Source organism: Schistosoma mansoni, chromosome 7 (genome assembly GCF_000237925.1).
Source record: "Schistosoma mansoni strain Puerto Rico chromosome 7, complete genome".
Classification (NCBI taxonomy): domain Eukaryota; kingdom Metazoa; phylum Platyhelminthes; class Trematoda; order Strigeidida; family Schistosomatidae; genus Schistosoma; species Schistosoma mansoni.
The window spans coordinates 9,021,711-9,044,951 of record NC_031501.1 but is presented as its reverse complement, the minus strand read 5'-3'; the positions used below and the strand labels follow the sequence as shown (position 1 = coordinate 9,044,951).

Here is a 23,241-nt window from a genome sequence, read left to right as displayed (position 1 = left end):
ATATATATATATATATATATATATATATATTTGAAATCATGAGTCAATTGAAGCTAGACCATCATGGAAAATCTGGAAGTAGTGGACGTCCGTTTCGTCCTATTGTGGGACTCCTCAGCAGTGTGCATTCATGATCCCGCCTCGTGAGATATCAATTCACTGAAGATATTGGTGAATGGTTGCTCAATTTCGTGGATCTATTGAAATAAGATATTATCATCGTTGGATGCCGGCTCAACGATCTAGTGGTTAAGCGCTCGCGTGTGAGACTGTTAGGTTCCGGGTTCAAATCTCACGACGCGGGATCGACGATGCGCACTACTGAGGAGTCCCACAATAGGACGAAACGGCCATCCAGTGTTTCCAGGTTTTTCATGGTGTTCTAGCTTCAATTGACTCATGATTTCAAATATATATATATATATATATATATATATATAACATATATAATGAAAGTTTTAATAATATTCAATATATTCACCATAGATATATCACTATTCTTCAATAGAATTCTTTTGATTATTCTCTCCCCTTCCCCCCCTTTTTTTCACTATTTAGCATTGTTTCTCATGGTGTATAACAATATGGTTAAATGAATTTCTTCCATCATTATTAAAATTTAGTCAATTATTTATTAAATTATGGCAATTTTATGCTTATATACCTATGAATAATATAAAAAATGAATTCAATGATAATCTACTTAATTCAAAACAAGTAGTATATGAAGAAATTAATAAAAAAAATGAATCCATTAATTCCCTAATTGATATTATAAGACAAAGTTCAACAGAACAAATTATTGATGAAAAATTACAAGAAACAATGAATGTATTCAATGAAATAAGTATCCTGTAAGTGTGTGTGCGTGTATGGGTTTGTTTGTTTGTTTGTTTTATTAAGTAGTATAATAATTATTGAGTAAATTTTTGAAGATGGATTATAGTGAACTTATCATTAGTTAGAAGATTTTGTTTTTTATTATTGATCTATATACTTGGATTCGAATGAAGTGACACAAATGAATGATTCACTGAGTTACTAAGTTCATCTACATCTAGAGCTTTAGATTCTTGCTATGCCACGTACTACTAGATTACTTGAACGATTTGAACACGCAACGTCGTAAGAGAGAAGACAGAAAACTTTCAAGTAGGAATGTTGTTCTCAACACAGTGTCAAATATAGTACAGAAATCTCATGTATTTATAGTTTTTTTGGCTGAGAGTAAATCATCATTTTGGACAGCTAATAGGCCCTCAAATGCCCTGGTACAGCTGAGAGTGAAGAGAGTCCGCTCTCCCCCACCAAATCCTCTCACATGGCCACTCGAATATATAGCCTATGCCAGGGAAGACCTACTCACTGCCTTCTCGTGGTATTACTGTTGTTTACGAAATTAAGAGGACGAAAAGCGAATGTCCGGCAGGCGCTTTAACCGGGTTGGTGAACACGGCGCGTCAACCTAGGGGAGTTGGAAAACCCTGATTCCAAATCAGGGATGAGATTTGTGAGGCGCATATATATCTGGTGCTTCCTTGTACCAATATTTATGTGTTTAAAGAAATGAATGAATATCAAAAATCTCATGTACTTATAGTTTTTTAGCTGAAAGTAAATCATCATTTCGGACAGCCAATAGGCACATAGGGGGTCCTTCTTTTTCATCTAATAGGAAAGCTACACATTGACATTCTGGAACGTTCCTCTAGCAGTGATTGGATGGAATGTCTTCGGCTTTTTCTGGGGTTTCTTGAGGCTTCATTGAGTTTGCCAACGAGCCATCCTTACAGGTATATTAATTTGACGAATTTCAAATAGGATGAAATGCTGGTTTTGAATTCTATTCCCAGTTATTATTCATCGATTCTAAAACAACTTGTGACAAGATGAGTAAGTCAGTTAGTCAGCTACAACAAAGGACCAGGCACATATATGCATAGATCCAAGTTTCACACCTTACTCATTAGTACAACAAGATGAACACCAAATTCATAGATACAGTTACTTCAATGATAGAAAGAAAGACATAAAAAAGTTTAATCTCATAGTTTAAGGGAAGATAAAGAGTGTATACACCTACGCCATTGTGATCGATTCTGACCTATGTCACTCACAGTCTCTAACCATTGAATACGATAGTCGGGTGAACCCCAACGAAGCACTTTGGATCTACTAACATGAATCAGACCAGAAGTCAATGACTTCAAGCACTGATGCCACGTTGTGGTTTGACCTCCCCCAACTTTCTTCTAACTATTCTCAACACCAGTCAACATGACTAAATCGAGTCAATTCTTCAGGATGCACATATATCTTTTATTTCAGTCCTTGTAATTAACAACGGACAGATTTAAACTCCTAAAAATGAATTGGAATAGTGACTCGTTTAAGTATCACTACATAAATGTTCAATGTACCCAAATGAAACCTAACGTGAATCCCTTCTAGAACGACTAGTGAAACGGCACAGTTCAGCTTATATAAAAACACTATAAATAAATTACTTCATTAATACAAACTAAAAAGATATATACTGAATCCTTAGATAAGATACATTCCACTATTTCACATTTTGAATTACTAATTCCATCTTAACACAGTTAAAAGTAGATATTTGACACCACTCACCTATCACTTATCATGTGATGACAGATCCAGAAATTAGATTGTGTTTATACATTTTTGAGCATAAGGTGGTTGAATGTAGTCAACAAGAAACTCTGCTTGATCTAGGTTTCATGCTAGTTAGAACTCATCAGAATGGCGTACCTTTAATTTTAAGGGAACTGAAGTACCCTATCGGATACTAATATGCATCACCCAGTTTCTCAATCTTAAACGTTATCACTGAGTTATTCAAACCGCGAATGATAATTCTTAAATGATTTGCTTGAATTATTGAATCGATTCATTATACAGTTGACTGTGTTTACTATGTCCAAATCAAAACAGTAATCTACGCTTGACTAACCACACTATAAATAATCACTGTGATCTTAACATCTTTTAATCCAAGGGTTACTCTAACCACAATGCCCAATTAAGAGATAGTGACAACAGAAAAACTTAACCATTTCTTACTCTTTTTTGCCTCTACTCCTTTCAACTCAAAATCCCGTAGGATTACACTAACTAGATGCCTGATTACAATAAACTATGAATGAGAGATTACAACATGTATAAAACCAAACAGTGACTGAACAATAGATCCATAGTAAGCAGAAATGGATAGTGGCTAGCAGTGAAATCCAGAACGCGCGTTTCGTCCTATTTAAGATTCGTCAGCCGGATGTACCTGCATCTCAGACTTGTAGATGTTCACTCTGGGACTCGAACCCAGTACCTTTCGCTTCAAACGCCATCGCGTTATCCATTCGGCCACTGAGTAGGACGAAACGCGCGTCAAACTGGATTCCACTGCTAGCCACTATCCATCTCTGCTTACAATGCTTGTGAATCAAGGCTATATCGAGGAAATATGCACAGTATGCACATAAGCCAATTAGAGACTGACTAGTTGCAATCGTAACACATCGATGGGAAGATTCAAACAAATAATACTAAATGAATTTAATAGATCCATAGTTAATTAATGATAATTTAAAGACGGTAGAACACATAATTACAGTTTATTTAAGAAATGAAAGTATACAATAATCGTAATACATTATTTTGATGGAGTTTTGTTCTCTCAGCTGGAAGGCTTGGTCGTGGAGCTTTCATCGTTCTGCTGAATGACATCATCAGCACAAACTTCGGGTAGAAGTGAAGTATTCGAATTTCTCCACATTTGATTCACAGCTTGTTCTGTGCACCTCGATGTTGATCGGTTCTTGTTGACCTTTAATCTGTCATGATTGAATATTTCATAGTTGAAATCATGAGTCAATTGAAGCTAGAACACTATGAAAAACCTGGAAGCACTGGACGGCCGTTTCGTCCTATTGTAGGACTCCTCAGCAGTGCCCATCCACGATCCCACCTCTCGAGATTCGAACGCAGGGCCTAACGGTCTCACGCGAGTGCGTAACCTCTAGAAACACTGAGCCGGAATCCAATGATATCAACTCACTGAAGACATTGGTGGACGGTTGCTCAACTTCGTGGATTGGTTGAAGTTAGACGTTATCACCGTTGTATGCCGACCGGCTCAATGGTCTAGTGGTTAGTTGTTCGCGCGAGAGGCTGATAGGACCTGGGATGCTCACTGCTGAGGAGTCCCACAATAGGACGAAACGGCCATCCAGTACTTCTAGGTTTTCCATGGTGTTCTAGATTCAAGTGACTCATGATTTCAACTATAAAACTACTAAAATCTCACAAAACTCCTTCTGATTGAATATATCTTTATTTCTCTTTTTTTAATTATATACATCAAGTTATAAAACATTATATGACAAACAATTACAATGTATAGATACATATGTAAAACAAATACCGATTGTTATTGATTCATGTGAAACTGCTATATGCCGATTTTTCGGTGTCATGCGTTGTACAAAACAACAATCTTTAATTTTAGAAGTAAGTTTGTTTGTTTTATTTTCATTGAAAATATTCATCTTTCATATTTATGTAGTGTATAACGAGACTGATAGGTCCTTGGTTCGAATCTCGTGAGGCGGGATCGTGGATGCGCACTTCTGAGGAATCCCACGATAGAACGAAACGGCCGTCCAGTGCTTCCAGGTTTTACATGGTGGTTTAGCTTTAATTGACTCATGATTTCAACTGTATATTAGTTATGATAACAGATATAAGTAGTATGTAACAATAATCCGAATTGAAATATTTACCAATAGAAGATTGAATTGAAGAAAAGAGAAAAGGAAACAAAGAGCAAATGTGACATGAAAAGGACAACCGTAGGAAGATGTACGAAGAATGGTTGATTTTTATATTTTATGAAACTACTCTGTGGTGGTTCATTAATCTTCCCCATCTGAGTTCTTATTCACTACATATACATTAATAATAATTTATTCATAAAGGTGAATAAATTAAGATATAATGTCATTCCATTTATATGAGCTATATTGATAGATGAATAGTACCTAGTCTGAACCGATTCTGAAATGATATTTTTTGTAGTTCTTGAAGTTTCTGATCCGTACAGTACGACTGTCTTGACGTTCGTATTGAAGATTCTGACTTTAATATTGATGGACAGTTGTTTTGAGTAAGTAAGAACTTAGGAAAATCTGAGAACTATACAGTGAATACTTCATTTAAAAAATGTCAGTCAATTGTTTAAAACTTGACTGTTCCTCCATTTCTACACTAATCATTCTCTGTTCTCGTTCTCTTTTCTTCAATCTTCTGAAATCAGGTAATATGACTTTTAATTAGGGAAACGAAGTTAACGTATACTTCTAAACCTTGAATAGAAGTGTGTTTTAAAAAGGTTTTTCTATTTCTGGAATTCATTTCTGTTTCCAGAATCATATGCTCTGTCTCTCAAGTTTTCTTGTACTGTCACTGATACTGTAGTGACAGAGAGCACAAGTGGGAACAATGAAATGTTACTTACTTACTTACGCCTGTTACCCCTCGTCTAGGAGCATAGGCTACCCACCAGCATTCTCCATCCATTACTGTTCAAGGCAATCCTTTTCAGTTCCTTCCAGTTAACATTCATCCTTTTCATATTTGCTTCTATTTCCCAGCGTAATGTGTTATTTGGCCTTCCACTTTTATGCTTTCCTTCCGGATTCCAAGTTAGGTCTTGCCTCGTGATGCAGTTTGGTGATTTCCCTAATGTATGTCCTATCCACTTCCAACGTCTTTTCCTAATTTCCTCTTCAACTGGAAGCTGGTTTGTCCTCTCTCATAAAACGCTGTTGCTCATGGTATCCGGTCAGCGAATGTTGAGTATTTTGCGTAAACAGCTGTTTATAAATACTTGTACCTCCTTGACGATGGATACAGTAGTTCTTCACGTTTCAGCTCCGTACAGTAGAACTGACTGTCTTGACGTTCGTATTGAGGATTCTTACTTTCAAATTAGTTGACAGTTCTTTTGAGTTGTATATGTTCTTCAATTGTAGAAATACTGCCCGGACAATCAAATGTATTTGAACATAAAATTACAAAACCTCTTAGAAAAATTTGAGAATCATACAGTAAATATTTCATTTACAAAATGTCAGTCAATTGTCTCACACTTGATTGTTCTTTCGTTTCCTCACTAATCATTCTCTGTTTTTGTTCTCTTTTCTTCGATGTTCTTAACCTTCTGGCTCCAGGAGTTTCACTTTCAATTGATGATACATACTACTTATATCTATCGACATCAATATCACACACACACACACTGTAGTGAACAGAACATGAGTAGGGACAATCGAATGTATTTAGCACAAATTACAGACTATCTTACTAAGATCTGATAACCATACAGTAAACAGTTAATTTGCAAAATAACAATCAATTGTCTCAATCTTCACTGTTGCTTCTGCAAATATCAGTCCGTCTTCTCTGGTTTCATTGTTCATGCATTTTCATAGCGATTGCGCTTCATTCCTGTTCTTTCCTTACAAATCTTCTGCCAAAATACATTCTATGTCTGACCATCACCATATACTACTTATATGGATATAAGTAGACCACACCACACTCGTCCCCCATTTAAAGCATTCGTTCATGCGGTGGTTCTGCTCGCCATGCCACTTTCCTCTTTCACTGCAGTCTGTGCCGAAATCTCCATCAAAATGTCGAGTCTGCGGCGCGCTGACATCCATAGTTTCGTCAAACTGCCGGCGTACCAACATCCGCACGTCCCAACACTACAATATTATCTAAATGATGTTAAACTATTATATAAATTAACTTATATTGACTCTCTTTATTTTCTTATCAATTCTAGAAAAAAATAAATCATCAAACACCAGTAAATAAGCAAATTACACTTGGATTTGAACAATATATTTGTATACCACCACCACCACCACAACAACAACAACCATCACCCCCACCACTAACACAGCAACAACCACCACCACCACAGCAACAACAACAACCCCAGCAACAACAATTCAATGAAAACTCATCTAAAATAAATCATATTTTTTATTATATTAAACATCATGATATTGCTATTGATGATTTAATTAAATTTTTACAATCAGAAATGAAATTCAATGATAAATTAAATCAATTTATTGATTATTTAATAAAAAATTATCAATTTAGTGGTGTTATAACTGGTCATGAAATCAATAATTATTCTAATAAAATCAATAATTTATCAATCAAATTAATAACAAAAAAATCAATAAAATCAGATCATATAAAAGATAATGATATCAAATTATTTATGATTAATAATAATAATAATAGTAATAATAATAATAATGAAAGTAAACCAATCCCTGTCAATAATTATGTAACCGATTATATACAACCGATCAAGATTGAAAAATGTTTAAATATAATAAAGCAAGTTAAAGGGATAATTCGTATGGTAAGAGAATGTTTTTTTTTAAGAATGTGATTCAATTATTTTTATCAGAAGGGGTTTTTGTGGAGATTTCGGTATTTTCATAGTTGAAAGCATGAGTCAATTGAAGCTAGAACATCAGGGAAGACCTAGGAGCACTGGACGGCCGTTTCGTCCTATTGTGGGACGAGATCGTGGATGTGCACTACTGAGGAGTGGTCTATCGATTAAGTGCTCTGGCGCGATACTGGTAGGTCCTGGGTTCGAATCTCACGAGGTGAGGTCGTGGATGCGCATTTTTGAGGAGTCCCACACTAGGACGAAACGGTCGTCCAGTGCTGCCAGGTTCTCCCTGGTGGTCTAGCTTCAATTGACTCACGCTTTCAACTATTTAATTATTTGTTGAATTTATGGGTGGATTTAAATTTGGCCCATATCAAAGGGACTCGAATCTCAGGACTTTTTGTCTCGTGTGTGAACGCTAAAGTTATATATATCACTGAGATGACATCCGACGGTATTAATATATAAGTTTGATTGATTAATGATCTTGCACAATCTTTCTTTAATTGTCTGAGGTAAGTATCTGTCTCACACCCAACATTGGTTGGACTCTACTAGTCATGTCTTCTCACTAGAACTCCACGAAATCCATCTTGAACTCAATCACTAATGAGCACGTGATGATTATTATTAGAATGAGGGTTTATGGAGATTGTAGTGATTTTAATTGTTGAATAAAGACAGGTATCTACCTCAGACAATGGATGAACGGTCGCGCATGATCATGAATCGATTGAAGTTAAACAATAACACCGTCAGATTCCTGCTAGGTGATCTAGAGGTTAAGCGTTCACGCGCAAGATTGAAAGTCCTGGGTTCGAGTCCTGCTTGTGGGATCGTGGATGCATACTTCTGAGGAGTCTCATACTGGGAAGGAACGGTCGTTCGGTGTTTCCAGGTTTTCAATAATAGTCTAGCCTCAATTGACTCACGAATTCAACGATCAAAATCATTAAAATTTCTACAAATTTCAATTCTAAGTTAATTATTTGTCAGTTGATTTCGATTATCAATCAAACTTCTATATGTTCACTTGAATCAACGCCATCTGACTATAGTGTGTGTTTATTAATGGTTCACTTTTTACTGATCAGACCAATGGCCTTTTTGACCAATAACATAGTAATGGCGAAAAATGACTGAATACTTTAATACCTAATAGTCCGTACATCATATTTGTCCCCCAGTGACCAATTAGAATTCAAAGTCAACAAGCAGATTTACCTTATATAATTGAATTTACATAGTGATCAGACCAATAACACACTAAATATAAGAAATCATAAGATGTGTGCAATGAAGTCATAAGGGATACAAAATGAGATAATAAGTGAATGATTATTTGTTGGTAATTAAGGAGCGACCAAGTCCTTCGTGGAATACTTCTAAAAGTTCCATCTCTCCCGTTTATTTACTCTAGTCTAACAAACTGTACAGCTATTTAATCATATTTTGTAGGACTCTTCAATGATAGTAAGCAGAGATGGATAGTGGCTGGCAGTGGAATCCAGTTTGACACGCGTTTCGTCCTATTTGGGACTCGTCAGCTGGATGTACCTTCAATAATAGTTACATATATAACTTACAGGACCTGTGGCATGTACAAAACTCTTAGATCACTGTGTTGGAATCTAACGTCAAATCAATTTGCATCAAGCCCAATGTCTGCTTTAAGATCCTGAACTCAAATCCTTAGTTTTTACGTTTCAATATAAGTACATATAAATATAGTCTATTTTTCTAATTACCCATTGGTGTTGATATATTTCAGTAGAAGTAAGATGTAATTGACTAGCAAGCGTAGACAAACACTCAGTTTACCAAATACTATGACAATTTAATATCATGAATTCCATCCTCCTACTGATTTGTGAACTTGTGTTGTGTAGTGTCCGACTGTGATGTCGATACATAAGCTTCCTAAATACAAGCGAAACTGCCTTTTTAAGTGAGAACGGAGCTTTACTGGCTAAACTAAATCGAGAAACATCTGTATATTCATTCATATATATATTCCTTGGTAAGTTAGGTGACATATTCAACCATTGGTTCATCTCTTGTTTCTTAAGAAAGTAAACTAAGTCTTGGCTAATCGAATGAGATTTTCAATTGACCTATGTATGGATAGCTAAAAGTAGCGGAATTCTACTCGGCATATGAACTAGTAGTAAATGTGTCAAGGGAACTATTATAATGTTGTCAAATTTTGGTCACAAATCCTGTATCTGTTTATAACTTGGTCTAGCCTGTGCTTAGTCCATCGAGTCGTAGTACTATCCTTCTATCTTGTTATAGTCGTGGAATGCGAAAATATTATATTTCCATATTACAACAAATACTCAGATTCGCTTTTTGAAATAATGAACCGATCAATGTTAGACCAACATTGAAAAACTGAAAGCATTCGATGGTCGTGTCGTCGTAGTATGAGATTCCTCAAAATCTCAAGTCCATGATGCTACAGGCTTGAGCTAAACACAGAACCTTTGGTCTTGCTCAAGAACGTTTTACGTTTAGACAGCTGAGCCGGCATTCAACTGTGTTAGTGTCTAATTTCAGTCAGTTCACGAAAGTGAGCTACCACCTTCCATTGATTTTCGATGGGTAATTGGTTTACACTCGAGACGGTTGAATCCCAATGTTCACGTCTTCTCATTAGAACTCGGGCAATTTTTTCACGAATCTAGTCACTAGTGACCATTGTTTTTGTTTTGTTTTTTTTGTAATAGAAAATATTAGAATATTTGGAACAATGGAAGAATACAACCATGTTAGCTATGAAAGAGGAAGTTATAGTTAGAAAAACTGAAATAGACGATGAATATGAACTACAACTCAAACTTCATGAACCACGTATTGATCGGGTGAAAGAAGTAAGTCAACCTTAAAAGTGAAAAGGCAGTTTTCTTTTAACCAACATCCTATAATCAACTAATAAATACGTTTCTCTAAGCACTATTCATAACATTGATCTGTATCTTTATTGATTTACTTACTTATACCTGATACCTTTCAAATAGCATAGGCCACTGACAAGGATTCTAAAACCTACTCTGTTCTGGGCTGCCCTTTACAGTGGTTTCAAAGTACTATTCATTCTTTTGATATCTGTCCCGATTTCTGAAGCAATCTGTTTTTTGATCTGCCTCATTAATGAGGATTCCAAGTTTGTGCTTGCTTTGTGGTTCATTTTGATTATTTTAGCAATGTACGTTCTATCAGAAACATTCACGTAGCTGGAAAGCATCGTTGGTAAACAAGGAGGATCGGATGCAGATGTAAAGGCGAGGATTGGCAAAGCAAGGACAGCATTTTTACAATTGAAAAACATATGGAACTCAAAAGAACTGTCAACTAATTTGAAAGTGAGAATCCTCAATACGAACGTCAAGATAGTCAGTTCTACTGTACGGAGCTGAAACGTGAAGAACTACTTCATCCATCGTCAGGAAGGTACAAGTATTTATAAACAGTTGTTTACGCAAAATACTCAACATTCGCTGACCGGATACCATGAGCAACAGCGTTTTATGAGAGAGGACAAACCAGCTTCCAGTTGAAGAGGAAATTAGGAAAAGACGTTGGAAGTGGATAGGACATACATTAGGGAAATCACCAAACTACATCACGAGGCAAGCCTTAACTTGGAATCCGGAAGGAAAGCAGAAAAGTGGAGGGCCAAATAACACATTACGCTGGGAAATAGAAGCAGATATGAAAAGGATGAATGTTAACTGTAAAGAACTGGAAAGGACTGTCCAGGACAGAGTTTTTTGGAGAATGCTGGTGGGTAGCCTATGCTCCTAGACGAGGGGTAACAGGCGTAAGTAAGTAAGTAAGTAAGTAAGTACGTTCTATCCACCTCGTTTTTATTGAGTACTCTATAAGTGTTTGTGAGTAGTATAACATAGATATATGATTTTTGTATTTAAACGTACTGAATTTTGTTCCAATCCTGATATCTAGTTAAAAATAACTTCGAAAACTAGATTTGCATTTCTTTCTTTAAAAATTGCAGTGATTAAGGTACTAACTTTGGTGTGTGTTATTACGCTATAAACTATTGTAGTGAACGAGAACTCCAATGGGGACAAATGAATGTATTTGAATACAAATACTTCATCTACAAAATGTCAATCAATCGTTTCATACTTCATTGTTATTTCGTTTCCACATTAATCATTCTCTGTTCTCATTCTCTTTTCTTTGATCTCCTCAACCTTATGCCTCCAGGTATTTCACTTTTGAATGGTGATACATACTACTTATATCTGTCTATATCAATTGCCCACACCATAAATTGTCACACTGGACGAAAGTTCACACATATTATACTGAGTAAAATTCACAGTTGATCGGTACAAAGCAATACTGACCATGTGGTGATACAAATGAAGATGTAACAATCAGGTTACTCGCTTACTGAGTGAGACAAGACTGAATCCTTTAGAAAATTTCACTTTTTGAAAGACTATAAATGACACTCGGTACCGAGTGCTGACCAACACGAAACCTAAGCTCAAGATATCCTTACGATCGCTTACAACCATATACATATAGAAAGAGACTGAAAGTAAGAGAACAGATGGTATGTAAGTGAATGCTTTTTACTTAAATATTATTAGTCAAGTGAGAGCTTGTGGTGAACTGTCAATCTAAGTTATCAACAGAAACAAGTAATAATAATTATACGAATTCGAAAACCGGTTCCAAATGTTCTAACGTTTACAATATTTGTCTCGTTTGAACATAAATGACTAACTGACTGGCTAAAATAAAACTGAAATTTAATTTTTGGTACTCAGGTATACAAAATAACGAGATTTGGATACTGTTATATGAAGATAAAGATTGTCAGAACTATTTGAACATGCAGCTAAATGGATGATGGCTGATAGTGGAATCTAGAATGAGCGTCTCACTACTTGGATGTACTTGCAACTCGAGACGCTAACCAAATACAGTTCGCTTCAAACGTCATCGAGTTATCTACTTAATCGCTATGTCTAGTTAACCACTAGCTTGTACAATAGGGTGAAGTTGAATTCCCTACTTATAAGGCTTATGACTTAAGGCAATATCGATGCCAATAATATACTGACTTATGGTTATAAAAATAAATGAAATCAAATGACCTAGTAAGAGTAGATAGTTGAGACAGGTCATAAGATTGATCTTATTTCAACTTTTTTGGTTTTGTACAAAAATGCTTTAAGAGCCTTGGCCATACGAAAATGGGAAACTCTTTTATATTTTAGTGGCCTGATATTTGACTCCAATTAGATCGTATGATGATTGTTGTCGAAATATACATGCCACTAATCGCCGTATACAATTATCGACTTAATTCGCGTTAAAGAATAACCGAACAAAATAAGTCAAATATGAGAATGGAGTTCGACTACGTATATTTCATATTTATTTAGTTATTTAAACACATAAACATTGGTACAAAGGGGTATCAGATATATATGCGCCACACAAATCTCATTTGATTTGTGTGAGGGCTATCATACTGCGCAGGTGCCCGGACCGAAGCAGGTGGTTTTTTTAAGGGGCCACACCCGGAGCCTTCGACCTAAAGGTCTGATCCACAAGGCAGTAGAGCATCGTGAAGAGATACAGTCCCATGGTAGCCAGTGACCAGCGATTGATTCATACGCCATTTCTTCCCTCAGGATACTGGAGCCAGCCCATGTGCACCATTGGTTTGGAATCAGGGTTTTCCAACTCCCCTAGGTGGACTTTCCTTGTCCACCAACCCGGTTAAAGCTTCTGTTGGACATTCGCTTTTCGTCCTCTCAATTTCGTAAACAACACCCGTGATGTTAGAAGGCAGTGATTAGTACTTTGCTGACAAAGGCTATATACACGTGACCGTGTGAGAGCATTTAGAGAAGGAGAGCGGACTCTCCCCACTCTCGGCCGTACCAAGGCGTTTGCGCGCATTCGTTGATCTGAACAGACAATCAGGGAGTGAATGAAGCGAAGAGGAGAGAGCGAAGCGAAACGAAATGATTCGTAGTGGAGAAGGCGAATGGATCAATTCGATTTAATCAAGCGTTACTCAATATTTATGGTCAGATCAAAATAAATAACAGACACATGATAAGTAGGGTAGGTAATTAACACATATACGATCATATAAAAATAGTTAGGGTTAATTAGCGAATAAGTGAAAAGGTAAAAATGTGCCTTGAGAAGAATAAATAGATCAATCAGTCCAGAGGCTAGAGTAACCTATCTGGGCTTGGCATAGTGCCAGCAATTACAACATGTTCAAAAACAGTTTATTCCCACCATCAACCTACCTTGGTAATATGGATTTATTATCCAGCGTAGTGAGTTTCACATAAATGTTCAAAAATATATTCTTTATCATTTTTGTTTTCCCTTACCTTTCATTTGTCCATGTATAAATGATGTTATCAAGTATGTGTGTATGACTCGATCGCTCGAAATGTATTGCACTAATCTATCATCACATAGTTCTGATGATCTTCATCTTCTTGTATTACCCTATTCAAATCTATCAATGAGACTAATTGTTTTCAATGGTTATATCAACATATCACCTTTTAATAGTATAGGATCATGAAAGTTGTTAACTTTTGATTGAGATCATGAACGAATCAGTGTTAGACCACCATTAAAAAACCATATGCGGAATCTTGGACGCACACTGTTGTGAGTGGTGAAGATTTGTAACTCAGGTGGATGATTTTGATGAAGTTTTATTCTCTGAGCTGAATGGTTTGGTCGTGGAGGTGTATAGGACAATTTGTGAACCAAATGTGGAGAAATTCTAACACTTCACTTCTACCTGAAGTTTGTGTTGATGATGTCGTACAGAAGAACTATGAAAGCTCCACGACCAAATCATCCATTCATCATATCACCTTATCTCATATTGAATGTTATTTTACTTTTCATAGGATATAGCAAATGTAAGATTAACTGAATTAGTTTTACATCAAACCCGGATTGACCGACATATAACCTCCGTGAATTTAATATTAAATGAAATGAAAAATAATTCAACGAATAGTTTAATTGATACATTAAATAAATCGGAAGAACAAATGAATGAATCCATTCAACATTCTATTGATTTAACAATAAATAAAGCAACGAAATCATCAACGTAAGTAGTATATATAATCATGATGAATTTTCTTTCTTTTTTCTCTTCTGAATGAACTAGTAATATCCAACGCTGAAATTCTTAGAAATTAGATTGTGTCAATTGGGTCATGACTTATGACTTCAAGAGGTATTTCATGAAGTTCTAGTGAGAAAAGCAGTGTTTCTCATTGGCGGTGTATACAAAAGGCAGGGACGTAATCAGTGCAAGCTTATGACTTCCACTTACCAGGAATTCCTCGTTTATGGGGAATAATTGCAAGCCCTGACCCCAGTCACGACGGTGATGAGACAGTTTGCCCAATCCTTTCGGGTCAGGTTTCCAGACTCGCTGGCACCGTCATTGTAGCGCACGTGTAGCCTAGGACATCTAAGGGCATCACAGACCTGTTATTGCTCAATTTCATGCGACTTAAGTGTGCCGCTTGTCCCTCTAAGAAGGAAAAACCGGCACCGCACCCGCCGGATTAAGACCACACTACTCCATAAAGAAGCAATAAGGGCCACGCCCTAAACGAGCACAGAGGACAAATCTACTATTTAGCAGGTTAAAGTCTCGTTCGTTATCGGAATTAACCAGACAAATCGCTCCATCGACTAAGAACGGCCATGCACCACCACCCACCGAATCAAGAAAGAGCTATCAATCTGTCAATCCTCACAGAGTCCGGGCCGGGTGAGTTTTCCCGTGTTGAGTCGAATTAAACCGCAGGCTCCACTCCTGGTGGTGCCCTTCCGTCAATTCCTTTAAGTTTCAGCTTTGCAATCATACTCCCCCCGGAGCCCAAAGACTTAAAGGTTTCCCGGGGACTGCCCGCGATGTCAATTATAGAACCAACGCGGATTGTCTGTTGTCATCACTTATGATCAGAACTACGACGGTATCCGAACGTGTTCGAAACTCTGACTTTTGCTCCTGATCAATGAAAACATTCTTGGCAAATGCTTTCGCTGTAGTTTGTCTGGCGGCAATCCCAGAATTTCACTTCTAACACCCCCACACAAATGCCCCCGTCTGTCCCTCTTAACCACTACTTCGGATCCGAAAACCAACAAAATAGAACCGAAGTCCTATTTCATTATTCCATGCAAGAAATTTCAGGCACTTAACTTTGTTCAAAGTAAAGATGCCGTCTGCTCCCGACACCCGTTTAAAAGCATCCGGAAGCATGCCGACAGGTCAACAAGACGAACTCGTCAACCCACCAGCACCCGGCTATCCCTTGATTTGGCTAGCCGAACAACCTTCCTCACTCTTCGCTTTTTTTCTCGTGTAACTGAACTCGTATATAGAAAGAGTGTATATTAATATCAGCTCTGGGAAACCGCAGGTGGCAATGCTAATTGTAACAAATTTTCTGTTGGGGTGATCCAAAAACTTTCTCTCAAAAGACAAGAAAGGCTCAGGAAACATTAAGAAGCATTTTATCCAATCAGCGTTTGATTAGAAGTTTTGCTAGAAACATCACGAAAGTGAAAAGTCATATGTAGAGTTTCTGATTGGCTGATTACTACACTGCTACTATGTTTAGTAGCATTCCAGAATTTTTAGGAAAACTCAAGGGGAAAACAAGACTCTCCGATACAATACAGCATGCATCAATCGAATCACGCTTGACGGAGAAGCTTTGGAGGATGTAAAAACCTTTACATATCTGGGCAGCATCATCGATGAACAGGGTGGATCTGATGCAGATACGAGGGCGCGGATCGACAAAGCATGAGCAGCATATTTACAACTGATGAACATCTGGAACTCAAAACAATTGTCAACCAACACCGAAGTCAGAATTTTCAATACTACTGTGTGTGGCGGAGACGTGGAGAACTACGAAAGCCATCATCCAGAAGATACAGGTGTTTATTAACGGTTGTTTACGCAAGATACTTCGGATCCGTCGGTCAGACACTATCAGCAACAACCTACTGTGTGAGAGGACAAACCAGATTTCAGTGGAGGAAGAAATCAGGAAGAAGCACTGGAAGTGGATAGGACATACATTGAAGAAGCCACCCAACTAAGTCAAAAGGTAAGTCCTTTCATGGAATCTTAAAGGCCAAAGGAGAAGAGGAAGGCCAAAGAATACATTAGACCGAGAAATGGAGACAGATATGAGAAGAATGAACAAAAGTTGGATATAACTAGAAAGGAAGTCTCGGGACAGAGTGGGTTGCAGAATACTGGTCGGCGGCTTTTGCTCTATTGGGAGTAACAGGCGTTAGTAAGTAGGCAAAGACTTCTAAAATACTATAAAATCCCTATATTTTCAGTACACAAATATACCTTTGAAGTAAAGTGCTGCTCTCATACTTTGCGCCTTTCCTCTCGTGTTCACGTGACTGTGTAGATTTAGCTTGAGGGTTGCGAGAATAGCTAAGGATACAAGTATATCGTTTAATCAACAAGACTACATATGATAGTATGAACCTAATTTTTTTTATTCAATAAGAATGTTTTAAATAACAATCAAAATCTATTGATTGACTTGATCATTATTATTTTTCTCTTCAAGACTACTGTTATTAAGAAAACGTATAGAAGGTTATGCTGAATCTCATACTGAAAATGTACGTCAAGCATTGAAAGAGTTTCGTCAAAATTTTGAAAATCAAATACAAACCGTAAATAATTCCAATTTAAAATTGATTGAATCATTAGAGTAAGTTCGCATGAATAATTATTACATCCTTTTAACCATTATTATCTTATTGGCTCTCTCTTTATTTAGTTGGACACATAAATATTGGTACAAGGAAGCACCAGATAAATATGCGCCGCACAAATCTCATTCGATTTGTGTGAGGGCTGTGATACTGCCCAGGTGCCCAAACTGAAGCAGGTCGTCTTCTTAGAGGGCCACATCCGGAGCCTTTGACCTAAAGGTCTGATCCAAAAGGCAGTAGAGCATCGTAAGGAGATGCAGTCCCATGGTAGCCGGTGACCAATAACTGGTTCATACGCCATTTGTTCCCTCAGGATACTGGAGTCAGCCCATGTGCACTATTGGTTTGGAATCAGGGTTTTCCAACTCCCCTAGACGAACTTTCCGTGTCAACCAACCCGGTTAAAGCTTCTGTTGGACATTCGCTTTTCGTCCTCTCAATTTCGTAAACAACAGTAATGCTGTGAGAATGCAGTGAGTAGTACTTCGCTGACAAAGGCTATATACGCGTGGCCGTTTAAGAGCATTTAGAGAAGGAGAGTGGACTCTCCCCACTCTCAGCCATACCAAGGCATTTAGGGGCTTTGAATAGATTGTAATAGAAACATATTGCTACTATTTCAGTGAAAATTAAACTACAGGTCTCTTCCTAGTGTGGGACACCTCAGCAGTGCGCATTCACGATCCCTCATGTGGGATTCGAACTCAAGACCTTCGGTCTCACACGCAAACATTTAACTTCCAAACCACTGAACTGGCATTCAACTGTTTTAATGTCTAAGTTCAATCAATCCATGAAATTGCTCCAAAATCCATCATTGTCTTCAGTGAGTTACTCATGAATTCAACTATTAAATTACTACAATCTCCACAAAATCTCCTTTCTGATAAAAAAAAAGATTTATCAAAGGTCTTCAAAATCATCTGTAAATTATTTTGACTTTGAAATGGTTAGTTAATTTGTAACGCCTTCATTATCAATTTAGTTCAACATTATCACTATCCATTTCATAAGTTAAGCGGCAAACAATACAATATGTTAGTACTTATATCCGTGAGTAAATACAATCATGAACGCTAACTTAACTCTAAATGTGCTAAAGAATTTTTATGATCCTGAAAGTTACATCAATCTTCAATCAATAGACATTTATCGATATGAATTAAATCTGAAAATCTCTGAAGTAAAAACAAAAATCAGTCAATCATCCATATAGTAACAGATTGATCTGACGCAACGATCATTAACAATTCAAAGGAAACATGAAGACAAGTAAATCTTCAAAGACCTAATCAAATTCTTAGAACTGATTGATTCAGCAATTTATGGAGTAGTTCTTCTGAAAAAAACATACTTCTCTTTCAAGTATGTATTTATAAATTCTTCTGTGATAACTATTCCAATATCATCATATTTGACTTTCAGCTGACTGAAATGCTTATATCAACCCTGTCAAGTCTTATCTAAACTCCTTACAGTTTGAAATACTGTCGACGAACAATTTGGTGTCTTGCTTTGGAAATCTCAATTTAACTGAAGTTTTAAATAAAGATACATCATAAATTTGTTAGAATGGATAGGTTATTGGGTAGGTTGGAACTCTTTAGTGGATTGTATGCTACTTATGTCGACAAATATAAGTAGTATGTAACACCAATCACAACTCGAATGTCTGGTAGTAGAAGGTTGAGAAGATCGAATTAAACAAAATAGAAAGAGCAACAAAGAGTAATTGTAATAACAGAAAAAATAAAAGAATTATAAAAAATGTAAAGGACAACTGATGAAAGATGTGCAAATGAAGTATTCAATGTATGGTTTTCATATTTTAAGAAAGCACTCTGTAATTTCATATTTCCCAATATTACAGCTTCCTTTGAACAAATAAAATACTTTAGCCCTGACCCTATAAATTACGAACAGATTGATATGCTTTATGTCACTTTTGGTCAAGCTACGTAAAAATTATAATTTCTTATTTGTTTGGCGTTTTGGTTCGGTAACTCATGTACATAAGGCTAAGAGTGAGCTATAACCATAAACAACGATGGAGGGTTTATATTTCTGCTGAGTTCAACTTGTTACTGGCTACCAAATTAGAGTGAACCTGCTTGCTAAAGCAATAGACATAGAGATAGACTTATGTTTATTTGTTGTCGGTCAATGTGTCTCATTGGCCAATGTGTAAGTTGGTAGTCTACCAGGCGTGAATCGCATTCATATTACTGGACTACATTTATTTATATATTTATATGACCACATAAATATTGGTACTAGGAGACAACAAATTTAGATTCGCCACATAAACCATTCAATTTTTGTGAGGGGTGGGATGCTGACTAGGTGTCCAAACTGAAGCAGGTGGTTTTCTTAGGGAGCAACACCCTGGGCCTTCAACCTAGAGGTCTAAGCCATAAGGCAGTGGAGCAACGTCAGGAGATGCAGTTCCATGGAAGCCGGTAACCGACAATGGGTTCATACACCATTTTTTACCTCAAAATCCTGAAGCCCATATGCACCATTGGTTTGGAATCAGGGTTTTTCAACGTCCCTCGGAGGATCTGCCATATCCACCAACCCTGTTAAAGTGCAGAATATTGTCTTTCCATCTTCTCAATTTCGTAAACAACAGTAATGCTGTGAGAAGGCATTGAGTAGGACTTCCCTGGCAGTGGCTGTTCACGCGTGTCCATTAGAGAGCATTTGGAGAGGGAGAGCGGACTCTCCCAACCTTCGACTGTACCAGGGCATTTAGGAGCACTGAACTATATACAGTGGTTGAATTCAGAAACGTATAACAAGATTGAAGGTGATGACAGAATTTAAATTTAATAAAGATGTTTATAGTTTAAATCATGAACTGATCTTAACCATTACCATTAGTGAAAACGCGGAAACACTTGGGGAGTCCCATATGAAGATGAAACGATTATCCAATGCTTCGAAGTTTTAATTAATGGTTTAGTTAAGATTACAAATAATAAAGACATCTTGATCAAATTATCATCATAATAATTTATTATAATCATTATTATTATTACAATAAATAGACTCTTTGTTGATGGAGGCAATTTCTCAACTGTTGAAGCCAAGAAATATACCACAGTATTGAATCAATTAAGTAAAACAATCCAATCGTTTCAAGAAGAAATTATTGGTAGTATAGAATCCATTGAAAAAGAACGTCAATTAATCATAGATAATAAATTAAAACAATTTGAATCAATGTTAAAACCATATTTAGCTGATGTTATATATATGGAAAATATGATACGTTGTATAACTAATACAAAAGTAAGTTGTTAAATTACTTATGAAATTGTCTTTATTTCATTTAAACATATAAATATTAGTACAAGGGGGCACGCAAATGATACTGCCAGGGTGCCCAAATCAACTTACTTACTTAATTACGCCTGTTACCCTTCGTGGAGGAGCATAGACCGCTCACCAGCATTCTCCATCCAACTCTGTCCTGGGCAATCTTTTACAGTTCTTTCCAATTTAAATTCATCCTTTTCATATCTGTTTCTATTTCCTGACGTAATGTGTTGTTTGGCCTTCCTCTTTTCCATTTCCCTACTGGATTCCGAGTTAGGGCTTGCCTTTTGATATAGTTTGGTAATTTCCGTGATATATGTCCGATCCACTTCCAATGTCTTTTCCTAAGACTAAATCGAAGCAGATGGTTTTCGTGAAGGGGGCCACACCCGGCGCCTTTGATCTAAAGATCTGATCCATAAGGCAGTGGGACGTCTTGAGGAGATACAGTCCCATGGTAGTCGGTGACCAACGATTGATTCATATGCCATTTGTTCCCTCAGGATACTGGAGCCTATGTGAACCAACTCCCCTGGGTGGAGTTACAATATGTTATATGTTTTATTTCAGATATATTTGGTTGATTCTTACGGAAGGTTACCAACTTCCTGTTGTTGGTTTTTAAATTATATAACTGATCAGTATTGATTAGGATAGATGGATCATGAAAAGATGTTATAGTGTTGTTATTTAAGCTATAATTTTTCGATTTATGAATAAGAGTGATGGAGCTTAAGATTCATATTTTATTCTGTTTGGAAGTCATTGGTTATATATGCACCTTCATTGTACTATTTCTGTGTACACTGAAATTCGAATGCAGTTCAACATGTATGAGTAAGTTGGTAATTAAATGTACTCAGCAGTATAGGGGATAACATCTTCAAACCCTAATCTTTCGGATGATTGCTTATACTCATACTACTTCTACTACTATGGGATTTGAATCGGCAACTATATCTTTGTGCTAATGTGGTATAACAACTCGAACTTATGTATGTACGTACGAAGTTCTACGTTGTGACTGATTGACTAAGGGTCCTCCTAGGGGAGTTGGGAAACTCTGACTCCAAACTAATGGTACATATGGGCTCCAAGATCCCGAAGGAACAAATGGCGTATAAAGCTATTGTTGAACACCGGCTACCATAAGACCGCATCTTCTAACGTTGCTCCACTACCTTTTGGATTGTACCTCTAGATCATGGTCTTGGGGATTTGGCCCCTAAGCAGTATGGGATTGGAATAGACAACTACATCTCTATGGTAATGTGGTATGGCAACTCGAACTGATGTACGTACGTAAGTACGAAGTTATACGTTGTTAGTGATTGACTGATCCACACATCTATCCATCTATCTATCTCTTTCTTTCCATTAATAGGTACAAATCAAAGCACAAACTGAAGATAGTTCAAGTCAATCAAAACTATTAACAAATCAAATTGAACAATTACAATCATTATTAAAATCACTTTATAAAACAAATGACATAGTAACTAATACATTAATTAATATAACATTAATGGATAGTAACCAATCTCATAGAGATACTATAAAAGAGAAAAGAATCCAAAAAGATTTAATTCATAAAACTATTGAATTATTTACTATTATTTGTATAAATACATCCGATCGGTGTATATTCTTAAATTGTTTACGTAGTCAATTTGTAAATAATGATGATGATGTAATCATAACAACAAGGGATCAAGATGAAATATCTAATGAGAACAATATTGGAAATAGCAAAGAAAATTTAGTAAGTAGTATAGTATTATAATATATAAATAGTTGTATTAAATAAACCCAGATAGAATGACAGTCTCCTCGGATGCTCTGTTCGCCGATCCATCATCTGCTACTAGGTTTTTATGAGGTACTATCAGAATGAGGGACAGCATATCTATGCCTGAGACAAGGCACTGAGGACAGTGCCTCATTAGGATAGGGGGAGGTGTAACAGAGTTGAAAATCGCCGTATATGACCTTGATAACAGATTTTTTTTCTAATACAGGGAAACAAAGCATAAACTCCTTGGAGGAAGAAGAGAAAGCTCTACAGACACTAAGCTTACTGGAGCACTCATAAGACTGGTTTGTGTTATATCGATTGCGTGTGTTCTTTCCCAGTTGATATATATATATATATATATGAATGTGCTGATCATCGCCAATTAGAGAGGAGTGAATTATCGATCAGAGCTATGATACACAAAAGCTGTATGAGTAGTCTTGAGTACTTATCAGTCCTCTTTTTTGCGTAGCCTAGCCCAACCAGTTAGGTCTAGAACATCAATAACAGACTCTGCAATATGAATCATTATTCTCAAACATACTGGGTTTATATACCAAACAAACTGACCACATCATATCATAAAATGGAAAGTAACATTTGTACAAGATTCAGCTAAATGTGGCTGTGAATAGGGGGAACAGTAATCAATAGACTAAGGATAACTCGAGAACAGCAAATCGTATGATAATAGTCTATAGGTCAAAATAAAGCTTATAATAAGAGGAAAATGAATATGAATAGTTTAGTTACTTAACAATTATAAAATAGAGTTGAGATCATTAGTCAATTGAAGCTAGACCACCATGGAAAA

The 23,241-nt window shown here is 36.6% G+C and overlaps 1 protein-coding gene and 1 non-coding gene across 2 annotated transcripts in view; one reads left to right on the top strand and one right to left on the bottom strand.

Annotated features, from left to right (window-relative positions):
- Window positions 1–23,241, top strand: part of Smp_139350 (putative nuclease sbcCD subunit C) — a gene marked incomplete at both ends in the record, with an annotated part of 81,825 nt that overhangs the window by 27,962 nt on the left and 30,622 nt on the right. The window contains 4 exons of the mRNA XM_018798785.1: window positions 10,234–10,377; window positions 14,440–14,648; window positions 20,362–20,605; window positions 22,017–22,394. Of these exons, the coding sequence (XP_018653693.1) occupies window positions 10,234–10,377; window positions 14,440–14,648; window positions 20,362–20,605; window positions 22,017–22,394 (975 nt within the window). The remainder of the gene's footprint in view (window positions 1–10,233; window positions 10,378–14,439; window positions 14,649–20,361; window positions 20,606–22,016; window positions 22,395–23,241) is intronic.
- On the bottom strand, window positions 3,321–3,387 carry Smp_tRNA_01313_Gln_TTG.1.1. The gene has a single exon. It is a non-coding gene (tRNA).